Source organism: Lagopus leucura, unplaced genomic scaffold (assembly GCF_019238085.1).
Source record: "Lagopus leucura isolate 7727_CA_CO unplaced genomic scaffold, USGS_WTPT01 142-27_obj-0_obj, whole genome shotgun sequence".
Taxonomy (NCBI): domain Eukaryota; kingdom Metazoa; phylum Chordata; class Aves; order Galliformes; family Phasianidae; genus Lagopus; species Lagopus leucura.
The window spans coordinates 65,199-77,638 of record NW_024966950.1 but is presented as its reverse complement, the minus strand read 5'-3'; the positions used below and the strand labels follow the sequence as shown (position 1 = coordinate 77,638).

Here is a 12,440-nt window from a genome sequence, read left to right as displayed (position 1 = left end):
GGTCCCCTCTGGTGCTGGCACAGAGTTCACAGAGTGTGCGTCCCCATCCTCATGACAGACGATGGTGACAGCGCCAGAGGGCTCCGGTGTCACCGGGTCCGGCTGTCGGCAGGCCTGGAAGGGGTGACAGAGGACAGTGAGGCTCAGTGACAGCATGGGGCCACCTGTGCCTGCCCCCACGTGGTGGTCAGAGCACAGGGAATGGTGTCACCCAAGAGATGGTGACAGAGACAACTGTGAGAGAATTGGGGGCTGTGGGAGGGCTTCAATGGGACATAAAGGGGGTCCAGTTGGGGTCAAAATAGGGAAATGGATTCCAGAGGGCAGGGAGGAGGGCATGGGGGTACAGGGGACTCTAAGGGGTCAGAAAATGGGGTCAGGAGTGAGGGGAGTAAGGGAAGACAGGGGACATCGGGGGGCAAATTGAGGGGACTGGGGGATGGTAGGAGATTCTATGGATCAGAATGGGGGAAGTGGAGCAGGGGTACTTGAGGGAACAGGGAATTCTAGGGGTCAGACAGAAGGAGGGGGGGGATGAATCTAGGGGAGAAAATGGGAAGACTTGGGAGGGGTGGCGAAAGGGGACACATGGGATCAGAGTGGGGGACAGATGGACAAGGAACCCTGGGGGTCAGAATGGGGAACAGGGACAGACAGTGACAGAGGAACTGAGGGGGAAGGGTGGAAGAGGACTCCAGCGATGAGAATGGGGGAAGTGGAGGCAGGGGGCAGAGGGTAAGCCCAGGGTGGGAGCCGAGAGTGGGCACTGCCCTCCTGCCAGCTGCACCTGGTTATGGTTTGCCAGGCCCCTGCTGCCCTGGATTTCACCTGAGAGGTTTGTTCTAGCTGCCTGCAATAGTAAAAGATAAGGAAGAAATGGAAGTCAAGAGCTAAGGCTCTACACGGTAACTTTGCATGGATTGAACTGTGGCACCTGAAGACACAGGTCCATTCCTGAATAATGCTGGCATTTTGCAGGTGTGTTGGTTTAACCCCCTGAACTGATGTCTGTGAGCACCTGTCTTCTCCACCTGAACAGTAAGAAAGCTGGATATGCCCAGAAATTGCAGCAGTTGCTGTGAATACTCTCCCAAATGTTTGTTTCTTTTAGTGATAACTAATGGCTCAGCACTGTAATCTCGTGTCTCTGGCACGATTGGAAGGCTTCATCTCTTTGCCGATGTTGGGTGCCCATTTCCATGGACCTTCTTTTCTTTCTCTCCTCAGAAGCAGTGCTGTGTGGTTCCCTGCGCTAGGGAGCAGAAGCCAGCATGCTGCCAGAATGCCAGCTGGGCCTTGCAGTGCACAAAGGCAGTGTTGGGGATGGTCCATCATTAGCACCACGCAAAAGTGAGCCTCTTCAGTCCTCTGTAATGAAGTATGGAAGAATGCATTTGAAGTATTACTTCTGAGCACGTGCAGTGCTGTAGGATGTCAAGTAACCATGGTGAAAGCATTGAGGAGGCTGACAGTGGTAGCTGATGGCAGCAGTGTGGCAGAAGTCCGTGTAAAAGTGGTGGTGCTCAGAGCTGAGTGCATTCCTGAGAAAGGCACTCTTGACTTTATGGCATTTTCTTTCACCTGGTGATATGTAGAAAGTCAGTGGAGAAAGGAACCAGAACAAAAATACCCTACTTAAAGGGCAGCTGCATTTAGATATCTACAGCATGCCAGATTGTTATGTGAGAACCGAGCACTCCATGACCTGTAGGATGCAATGTCTTCTGAGATATTATTGGAGGACTATTATTGGAAGACTTTGTGGACAGAGACATGTTTAGCTCACACTGCATCATCTACACTGCCTAAAGAAGTTATGCTGCATTAAGAAAACCATGCTGAGAGCACAGTTTCCCATCAAAAAGAATTATTTGGCAGACTGCCTTGGGGTCAAACTATAAAGCAGATTACAGGACAAGTACAAGGGGCGAGACAAAAATGCTTAAGGCATGGTTTATTACTTCTCAAAATAGAAATTTAAGAAAGGGTTAGGTAAATTTCTCACTAGAAATGCCTGTTAGTTTTGCTGGAATCCTTAGTGACTAATTCAGACATAGACATCTGTGCTGCAAGTGTCTATAACTGTATGGATAAAGTTCATGATCAGCATGTCCTGTAAAGCTATAGCTACGTTGTCTTTGATTTTTACTCAACAGATTGCAACACCTTACATGTGCTATATGAATTGCAAAGTTTGCCTACACACTGGATCATACAGAAGCTTTCACACTCTCCCTTTGTGGAAATGTAATCAACTCATTAATGGTGGGATCGTGAATGAGTCCAATGAGAAGGCAGCATCAACAGTGAAAGTTTGACTATAAACTGAAATCATGAATTACCATGGTTGAATCTGAACCAGTAGTCCAGTAATAGTTCTATGAAGTCTCAACACCTACCAGATCATTTCTAATGAATTTAAGAGATTCTTAATGATAACTTCATGGTGCATGAGTTGGTTCCTTTACACAGGTTGGTTCTTCCTTATCTTATTCCATACAGGTTTTAGTATCACTCTAGGGATTTTTTTCATAGAAGAGGACTTCTTGAAGGTTATCACTTGTACATTATGCTGTTACATAACGTACAGTATGGATTTTTTTCCTAAGAAAATTGCATGAACAAAACAAGGAACAAATAAACTTTCATTTATTTATTTCAAAATACATGTATATTTTTTAATATGTATTTGCTGACCAACTTCCACATGGAGCTTTTGATCTCCTTGTTACACAGCGTGTAGATCATGGGATTAGTCAAGGGGAAGACAACCGTATGGAAAAGAGCAACAACCTTTTCCATTAGGACAGCCTCAAAGGGTGGGACATAGATACAGACAGCTGGGCCAAATGTGACAAAAACTACGATGATGTGGGAAATGCAGGTGAAGGTTATTTTATTCCTTGTTTTGGACTGTCTGGAGCTTCAGCAAGAGGACTGTGGAGGAGATGAGGAGAAGTGCAAAGCGCATGACAATGACAACTCCATTGTTGAGGAACATCAGAAGTTCCACTGTGTGTTAGCACAGGCCAAGTTAGCCAGCTGACGCACATCACAAAGATGTCCAGGACGTTGGGTCCACAGAAGGGGAGTTTGATGGTGAGAGCAAACAGAATGATGCCATGAATGAAGCCACCACCCCACGAAGCTCCAACCAGGGCACAGCATGCAGTTCTGTTCACAAGCCTGTTGTAGTGAAGAGGTTTGCAAACAGCAACGTAACGGTCATGGGCCACGGCCAAGAGCAGGAAAGCTTCTGCTGCTCCCAGGAAGTCAAGAAACAAAAGTTGGGTCATGCAGGCATTGTAGGAGATGGTCTTGGGATTTGAGAAAAAGTCAGCCAGCATTTTGGGTGGGGTCACAGAACAGTAGCAGATGTCCCTGAATGCCAGATTAGCCGGGAAAAAATGCATGGGTGATCCAGCTGGGAATCCTGAATTGTGAGAATGATAAGGATGTTGCCTGGGAGAATTATCATGTAGAACAGCAGGAAGAAGAAGAGGTTTGACTGGACTTTGTGGTATTGAGACAATCCTAGCGGAATAAACTCTCTAACTACCATATACTTTTCATGCTCCGTTTTGACTCTTGCAAGCCCTGAGAAGCAGACAGCAATAAACACACTAATGCCAATATGTTGCAGTATTTAAGCAACTTGGGCTATGCTTAGGCTACTGAAAATGCACATCCTGTGACTGTTACCTGGTTTTATGGGTCTCTTCACAGTGAATTTCTTGAAAACTAGTCATTCAGATTCCCACTGACTTGAGAATTATACTGGAATTTTGAACAGAAAGTAAACATGTCGTCAGACATTCTCCCTAACAACTGGCACCTGGATTAAATTTAAGTTGTAAAGAATCAGTCCAGTCTCCTGTAGTAGGCTAATCTTTGTGGTTTACAGTGTAACTATCTTGTTCTGAAATAGTGAAACGTACAGCCTCTCCAAATGAGCAAAGTAGACCCTTCCAAGCTACAGTGCATTTCCTTCTAATGCAGACAGCCAAACAAAGCTAGATGAATTGCAGTCTAAAGTTGGTAAAAACCTAAAATCACATCCACTGATTATAAAAGGAAACTAATTACAGACCAGTCACGTCTGAAGGAAGATTGCAATTGAACAATTTAAAATCCTTGTAGTTAATGATGTCAGTATAGACATCCCAAGGAATGGCTAATTTCATCCCAGATTTTCTCTGGAGTGCATCAGTTGAAGTATATTCAAAAATAACCTGCTTTCTCCAGTTGTCTTCTGAGGGACATAAACGTGCCTAGATCATATGCAGACTTTGATTTTTCCCCAAAGAAATCCCACAGCAGTGTCTAAGTTTCCAATGAAGTCATCAGAACACTGGAAACAGGAAAAAAAAAATCAATTATTTAAATATCTCAACAAAATTAACCAAGAATCAACAATACGACAGCCATATAATACAAATTAGTATTTCTCACGGAGCACATCAACTAATTTCATTTTCATACATTTTGAATTAAACTGGATTTTGATTAATCACTCATTAAGAAAACCATTTTTAGAAAGTAAAATTTATTTTTAAAGTCTTTCTATTGATCTAAATCCTTTCATTCATCCCAATTCTTTTGCTTCTTTTGAGGCAGGAGAAAGTAACATGAGTTTTTACTTTGTTTACTTCAACATCTTTCTTCCATTTTGCTGCAAATATGTTAACTTTGTATGAATGTCTGCTTGTTACTGCATTAGGAGCCTGGCCAGCAATGTTGAACTAGAGAATAGAACATTCTATGGTTCTATGATTCTAGCTGGTGTAATATTCTTTCTAATCACTCTCAGTGGTTGCCCCTTGGAGTTGGGCAGCCATTGGGATGGAGGTGTGTTTTGGCATTTATCCTGATTATAATAAGAAAGATTTTCCCACAGAAATGTCAGTAAGTCACTTCCTGTACTTACTGCACACCAGGTGCAATGTAGAGGTCCCCTGCAACCAATAATTTATGCCTCTGATATGCAGATGAGCTCCCAAACTCTGAGTTTGAGGGGATTCAATTACACACCTTTTTCTTCAGGAGGTTCCATGGTTGTTGTCCTCACAGTGATGCTTCTGAATCGGTATGTGGCTTTCCATATATCTTTGCAGTACCCAAACATCTTCAATCACAGCAATTACAGCTCCAGCTGGTTGCAGCAGTGTGGGTAGGGGCACTGCTCATTCTAATGTGCAGGTAGAACTGTCATTCATTTGTCATCCCATGGATCAAATTTCCCAGACAATTTTTACTGTGATGTCACACGGGTGATCAAACTGGCCAGTATGGATATTCATGCAGCTGAATTGCTTGTGGAGTCCAAGAATGGTCTGCTAACAGTCCTCAACTCATTGCCCTGATTGTGTTGTAAGCTGTCACCTTGACCAAAATCAAGGCATGTATCATAGAGAGGATGCACAAAGCCTTTCTCACATATGGAGCCCAGGTCACAGAGGTGAGCATCCATTTTGCACCTGGCATCTTTCTCTGCACTGCTGTTCAAAAAACTTGTGGTCAAAAAGCCATGTTGTCTCTGAACAGCCACCCCCGGTGCCACATTCCATCATCTACACACTGAGGAACACAGAGATGAAGAATTCCAAAAGAGATTTCTCAGTAACATCTTTTTCAAAACGAGCAATTGAAAGCTCTCACTCCTCTGTTACATAGCTGTTCTCTGTTACAGAGAAATATAAAAACAAAATACTGTAAACTTAATAGTTGCCTGTAGGGGACAAATAGAATGAAATTTGAAACAACATAGAGGTCAGATAACAATGCTGCCTCTCAAAGTAATAACAGCTTTGGAAACAAAACAGCTGCTGACTAAACAATGAACCTGCATTTAAAAGAAAATTGACAATAACAAAACCAATAAAAGCATCCCTTGCTCATTTTAGTAGTTCACTTCACTGTGGGTTCAGTTAATGTCTGAGTTTCTAATTTTCAGTAATTCTACAGAATTTATGTATGGATGTTTCAGTTTTGGTTGTGGGTTTTGTTGTTTTTATTTTAGTTTATGCAAATATATTCCAACAAAGAGGCGATCAAGGTTTGGTGGAGATTTATTGAGATATCAGGATATTGTGTTAAGCATCCAGATGCTTAACCTAGGCAGCCTATGTGTCGGGGTTAAGCTGACAGGCAGCTCAGCACCACACTACTACCTGTGCATTCCACAGTAGGACGGGGGAGAGAGTAGGGAAAGAAAAGCAAAACTTGTGGGTAGAGATAAAGAGAGTTTATTAGGAAAATAAAAATGGAGGGGGAAAAAAAGAACACACAAAACAAGTGACACACAAGGCAATCTCTCAGTACCAGCAGACAGAAGCCCAGCCAGTCCCCAAGAGCTGCAGTCTCCCGGCCAACTTCCCCCCGTTTTGTTGTTCTGCAGGACATCACCTAGTGCAGAATTTCTTTCAGTTTAGCTCATCTGTCCTGGTTCTGCCCCCTTCCACCTTCTTGAGCACCCTGTCTTCTCTCCATCAGAGCAGTCTGAGAAGCCGAAATGTTGTCTTGGTTCCCTTGTCATATATCAGCCTTAGTTTTCACCAGGTGAAGGTTAAGTTTCCTAGTAGTCCAAGTAGCCTGGGAAAACCTGTCTTTGGTCTTCTGGCAGCCTTTGTGTTTTTCAGAGGTGTCACTAGAAGGAATGGCTTCAGCAAAATTTTTCTCAAGAAAGGAACTCTTGGGACCCAAGCACAGATGTGCAGAACCTTCTCTTAACTTTAATAATGGGTTGTGGGTGATGTTTTCCAAAGCGCTGCCTGGCTCCAAAGTGAACAGTGAACAAACCAACCATAAACACCTCTAAGAGGGAAGCAGATGACCACAGCACAGATTGAATAGCAACTGTTAGTAAATGTTAGTAAAACTGTTAAAGAAATGTTCACAAAAGAGAGTAAATGCTTTCTGCATCTACAGGAATTTACTACAAGGTTTCCACTTATTAATCCAAAGAGTCTTTGCTAATTACAGGTATTAAATGCAGTCAGCTTTACTTTTTCTTTGTTTGTTAGCTTTGTTTTGTTGTTATTGTTGAAAATCTTTTTAGCTCTCCTGGTTTTCTGAATTGAAATATAAATAATAATGATTTCCAGAGAGAAAGAAATGACAGAGAAACATTCAGTGGAATTTACATCACAGAGTCATGGTACTTTAGATCTGAAAGAAAGGATGAGAGATGCAAAATACTAATTATTCTGTCTCAAGTCCCAAGATACCTTCCTGGTGACTGTGCTGCATGAAATGCTTATGTCTTTCTGGAAGTAAGGAATGAGCATCAGTTCCTCAGCGTTGTTAGAGCACCTCTGCTATGAGGAAAGGAGCTGGGCTTGCTCAGCCTGGAGAAAAGAAGGCTGAGGGGAGGCTGGATTCTTTCAGTGCATACAGAGAGCTTACAAACAAGATAAGGACCAAGTTTTCACACAGTAAAATAATATTTCTTAAGTGACAGGGTCAGCTGAATCTCCTGCAATGAAAGCAAGACCTTCAGACCCAAGTGTCCAAATAAGCTGTGGCATGGGGGTGGATTTGACTGGTTTTAGTGAGCTAGCAGCCTTACACAGTGACCTATGCCAGAAATAGCATTTTTAAGCTCCACATTCATGTACAAGAAAAGGTTTATTTCTTCCTTGGGTCAGCTATAGTTTTAATTAGTACTCCTTTCACTTCTTTATTCCTCAGGCTGTAAATCAGGGGATTTAGTGCTGGAATTATAGCTGTGTATATGAGCGAAAAAAATTTCTTAACGTCTTGAGAGTAATTGACTTTGGGCCGTAAGTAAATCAAGCTCCCACTGCCATAATAAAGAGTTACAACAATAAGATGTGAAGAACAGGTGGAGAAGGTCTTGCACCTGCCCTCTGCAGAGGAAATCTTCAGGATGTTGGAGATGATGCAGGCATAGGACACCAGGATGAGACAAAACGGTGCAAAGATGACCAGCACAGCGGTGGTAAGTGTCTGCTTTTCATACAAGGAGGTGTCAGTGCAGGAGAGCATAACGAGTGGAGGAATGTCACAGAAAAAGTAGTTGATCTTGTTGGGTCCGCAGAACCGCAAGGTGAACACCCAAGCTGTCTGCACCACAGACACTACGTTACCACTGCAGCACGACAGCAGGACTAGGGAAAGCCTGGCTTTGTTGTTCATGATGATGGCATATCTAAGGGGGTTGCATATGGCCACATAGCGGTCATAGGCCATAGCTGCCAAAACATAGCATTCGGTGGCCCCCAAGAAAATGACAAAGTAGAGCTGTGTGGCACAGCCCATGTAGGAAATTCTCCTGCCCTCTGGCAGAAAGCTTACCAAGATCTTGGGAACGACAGTGGATGCTGTGGAAATATCCAGGAAGGACAGGACCCGGAGGAAGAAGTACATGGGCATGTGCAGGGTGGGATGTGCTGTGACCAGGAAGATGAGGAGGTTCCCGGTGAGGGTGAAGGTATAAATCAGACAGAAAGAGAAGAACAGCCAGTTGTCCTGCTCTGGGTGGCTGGACAATCCAGAGAGGACAAATTCTGTCAGAAAAGTATGGTTTTGTGGTTCTGGTCCTTCTGCTGGCTTCATGTGGGAGGAATCAAAAGGATGGAGCACCAGAGGGCTGGTCGGACCAGAGCACTTCAACACAGCTGGCAACCAAAACACCTACAGTCCAAAGAAAGCAAGAGAATTTTACTACACTGGGGAGAAGTTCAAAAATGCCTGCTTGCAGTCTGCAATGATCTAATTTTCCCTGCTGAGAGGACTGGTAGTATGAACAGTCTTCTTCTAAGACATTTGTTTATTGGTTTTTAAAAACTCATATGCAAAAGTGAAGGAATCCCAAACTCTAGGATGCCTTGGCTCACATTCACAGCCTTCCCCAACTGCCAGTGGGACACAGAGACTTCAAAAAGACAAACCGCAGGGAATGCGGTTGCCAAACAGAGAATGCCAAACAGAACAAAATTAATGCACAACAAAGCAAAGCCTGATAACCTTTGCCTATTGTCTGTTATAGGATAATTAGGGAGAAAATATAAAGAGAGAAAACTAGTAAAGTATAAAGGGTGAAGCTCACTTCTGTCTGCTTAATCAGTCACACTGGCTCATTACCTTGAGAAGTGCCTCAGTATGTGCAACGCAGATGGATTATTCATGCAGCACTGTGGCACTCATGGTAGGTTGATGTTTTGTTATTGCCCTCAGTGGGAAACTGATGCACAAAGAGATAGAAGAAATCCAGAGGAGAAAATGGTCATTAATTCTGTGTTCTCCAGGTTCAAGCTCTGTTACCTACAGGGAGAACCCTCCACCAGAATGCACTAGTGAATCTCAAGGCACAAAATGTTCTTCGGTAGCAGAAAGGTATCCTTATATCATGGAAATGTGGTAGGAAAGTACGATTTCCTCATACACACAGGGATCCAGTACACAAACCACAGCACATACAGGACAAATCATCAAAGCAAGAGCAATGCACACAATTCTATTGTAAGCTAATCGTTTGTTCTACTTACTTAATCCTAGGCTCTCACATTCAATACCTTTTCTTGCAGTATTCTGAACGCTCTTGGGAAAGGACTTCAGGATATGTGCATTTCTTTTCTCCTTGATGTGAAAACAAACAAAAAAAAAAAAAAGAAAGAAAAAAGAAAAAACAAAATTTAAAAAAGTGATTGCACAGCGCAAAGGCTTCGAGTTGCTTGTTAATTGTTTCCACTTACCTGAGATCTCTTTTGCAGAGGTGTTGCAGTCAGTTCCATTAATAGACTCTTCTTGAGTGCACTGGTTTTTCTGTTCTCACGTTAGAAATTTCCACTGGAGAGACAGTAGCACACCTGGTGATGTGGCAAATCAGACCACAGATATTCCAGGTTTTTTCACTGATATGCAGTCAGTTAATCAGTAGGGCTTCAGCTTCTCTACTCTGTTGGCTTCTATTACTTGACACCAATTTTTAGCCACCAAGTTTTCTGACATGAACGGGGAAGCAAGTAAGTGAGAGATGGAGCCATCGATGATTTTAGGCTTCCAAAGAAGAAACAAAAACAAAAACAAAAACATCTGGCACTTTCAGGATAGTAAATATCCTTCAAATTCAAAAAGAACTCTTGTCTAACCATACACTGAAAAGTGCTATTTCCATGTGGATCTTGATGGATCTTCTGATCACTTTTCTTATTATCATTGAGATGGAGAAGGAGTATTACAAGAAGAGTGAATGGAAAACATCATACATATATACATATACCATTCATATCAATCAGTTGAGCCTTGTTCCTTGATCTCATGTAAAGACACAGGAGGCAATATTTCAGCCTCTCTATGTGGATAAAAATATGTGCCACTGAAGCACTGCTTTAAACAGACTTTAAACAGATTTGGAGCTCCTGCTATTAGGTAGGGATATGTTAAAAGCAAATAAAGAAACAACAACAACCAAAAAAACACTACCTGATAAGTTTTGAATACATCTGCTTTCACTTTAAGAATAATGATCTTTGATTTCCTCAGACAGTCAGTGCCTCACTGATACCTGAAGCTTCTATAAGAAAATCAGATCAATTCTTGTGACAAAGCAGTTGATCGATGTTGATGGGCACTTCTATGAAGTGCAAGTGAAAGATCTTGATCTATTTTCCCTGGAAATAAGATGAATCTCATGCTCCTATGGGGCCCATCAGATGGAGACGTGGATCAACAGTGTTCTAATGAGATGGGAATTCTCTGGTTCCTTTCATCAGAGTAGATGTGACACAAATAGAAGGCTTTTCCCACATTTGTTTTTTCTTCTAAGCTCCAGAAGTAAACAAGAGCTGGAAGTTAACCTGCTTTGTCTCTTACTTTCCTGTTCTTTGCTCTTCAGATCATCTGTGGCAACCCAAATCCCAGAACTGCTTTTGTTCTGACTGCAGGGACCTTAATGATTTGTTGCCTCCAGTACCATTCCTCTGGGTTTTTACATGAGGCTGATCAGTTTGCTGGGGCAGTCCTAAAATGCACATCTGTGTGTGACCAAGGGATCTAAAATATTCTCTTTCAGTGAGGAGATTCACGGACTCCTGTGTATGATTTTATTTATCTTCGATAAGATAAAAGTTCATCAGGGAAAGCCATAAGCATCATATAGCAGAAAGTTCCAGGCCCCATAGACATCCATATGTCGTTCCACGAGGAAACTCACAAGTACTGTATGAAGATAATGTAACAGAGCAGCAATAATAAACCTCTCAGACACGCTTGTGTTTGAGGCATTTAATGTAAATGCAGAATAAATGATTCCACATATCCAAAGATATATATATTAACAGTGGGCAAACACATTAATCTTTAAATAAAATACCATAATAATAATTTAAAAAAAAAAACAATATAATGACTATCTAAACTTAGGGAAAATAATGCTGAGTTGAATCCCATTTACAGGTACAAATTAAAACGTTCATATTCAGGTGTTTGCTCCCGTTGTTCATTCTCTGCCATATGCCACCTGGACTCCCCGTGCTGCCATAGAAGAGCAAAGTTTCCAGGTGATTCTCTGTTGTCAGAGTTAACTAGTTCAGTCTGTGTCCGTGACAGGGGGCAGCAGGCCCCTGCCCTCCCCCCCCACCCTAGCCCCACAAAATGGGAAGGAAGGAAGGGAGAAAAAAACAGCAGCAACAGAGGAAAACTGATTTTACTAACTATGATATCGGAATGCAAGGTAACACAATGTAATACAATCTAATTGTAATTGAGACTAATAAATAAGATAGGAGAGAGAGAGTTCCTGAGGCCGAGTCAAACCTGAAAAGCTTGGAACGGCTGGGAAAGCACCTCCAGCACCCACTGCCAGGCAGTAAGAGAGCGCCCACCTGAAGGGCCAGATCCCATGGCTTCCGTGCTGTACAGGGATGGTACCTGGAATTGGAGCACTAACACCTTAATGCCTGTACACTACATGATGTTTTGATGTGGAACACCGAAAACCAAAAAAACATAAAGCCATGACATTTGTCATATCTCAGTGTGTGTGCCCATGGTGCCTTGAAGCAATCTGAATTGCACGGCTGGGCTCAGGGAACTCCACCTTACCCTAAAAGCTTTCCTTTTAGGGAAAGCTTCATTCAGACAGTTCACTTCTTCACGGAAGTTTGATAGTGCTGATGATGCCCGAGGAAACTCCAGTTGTTATTACTCCTTAGTGCCATTTGACTTGTTTCTCAGCAACATTGGCAGAACGTTCAGAGTTTTTTATAGGACTAGTCTGCCTGCACACAGAGGTCCAGATGGGATTCTGAAGTTTCATTCAAGTTTGCCCTGATCTGAAAAGAAAGTCTGCCCTTGCTTGCAAACATATCTGCTAAGGTCAGCAATCTAGCTCCTAAGAGGTTTTCTATCACAGTTTTGCTGATGTTTCTTACTAGTTGGGTCATATGCTTGATATGATAATCCATGCTGTAAAGGAA

At 42.6% G+C, this 12,440-nt stretch overlaps 1 protein-coding gene and 1 pseudogene across 1 annotated transcript; both read right to left on the bottom strand.

The window, feature by feature from the left end:
• Positions 1 to 2,643: 2,643 nt before the first annotated feature.
• Positions 2,644 to 9,586, bottom strand: LOC122192882 (annotated as a pseudogene).
• LOC122192883 (olfactory receptor 10A7-like) lies at positions 6,230 to 9,568 on the bottom strand. Its single transcript, XM_042893566.1, has 2 exons — positions 9,537 to 9,568; positions 6,230 to 8,655 (listed from the first exon to the last, which is right to left on the bottom strand). The coding sequence occupies exon 2, from the start codon at positions 8,575 to 8,577 to the stop codon at positions 7,627 to 7,629; it is 951 nt and encodes a 316-aa protein (XP_042749500.1). The 5' UTR covers positions 8,578 to 8,655; positions 9,537 to 9,568; the 3' UTR covers positions 6,230 to 7,626.
• Positions 9,587 to 12,440: the final 2,854 nt, after the last annotated feature.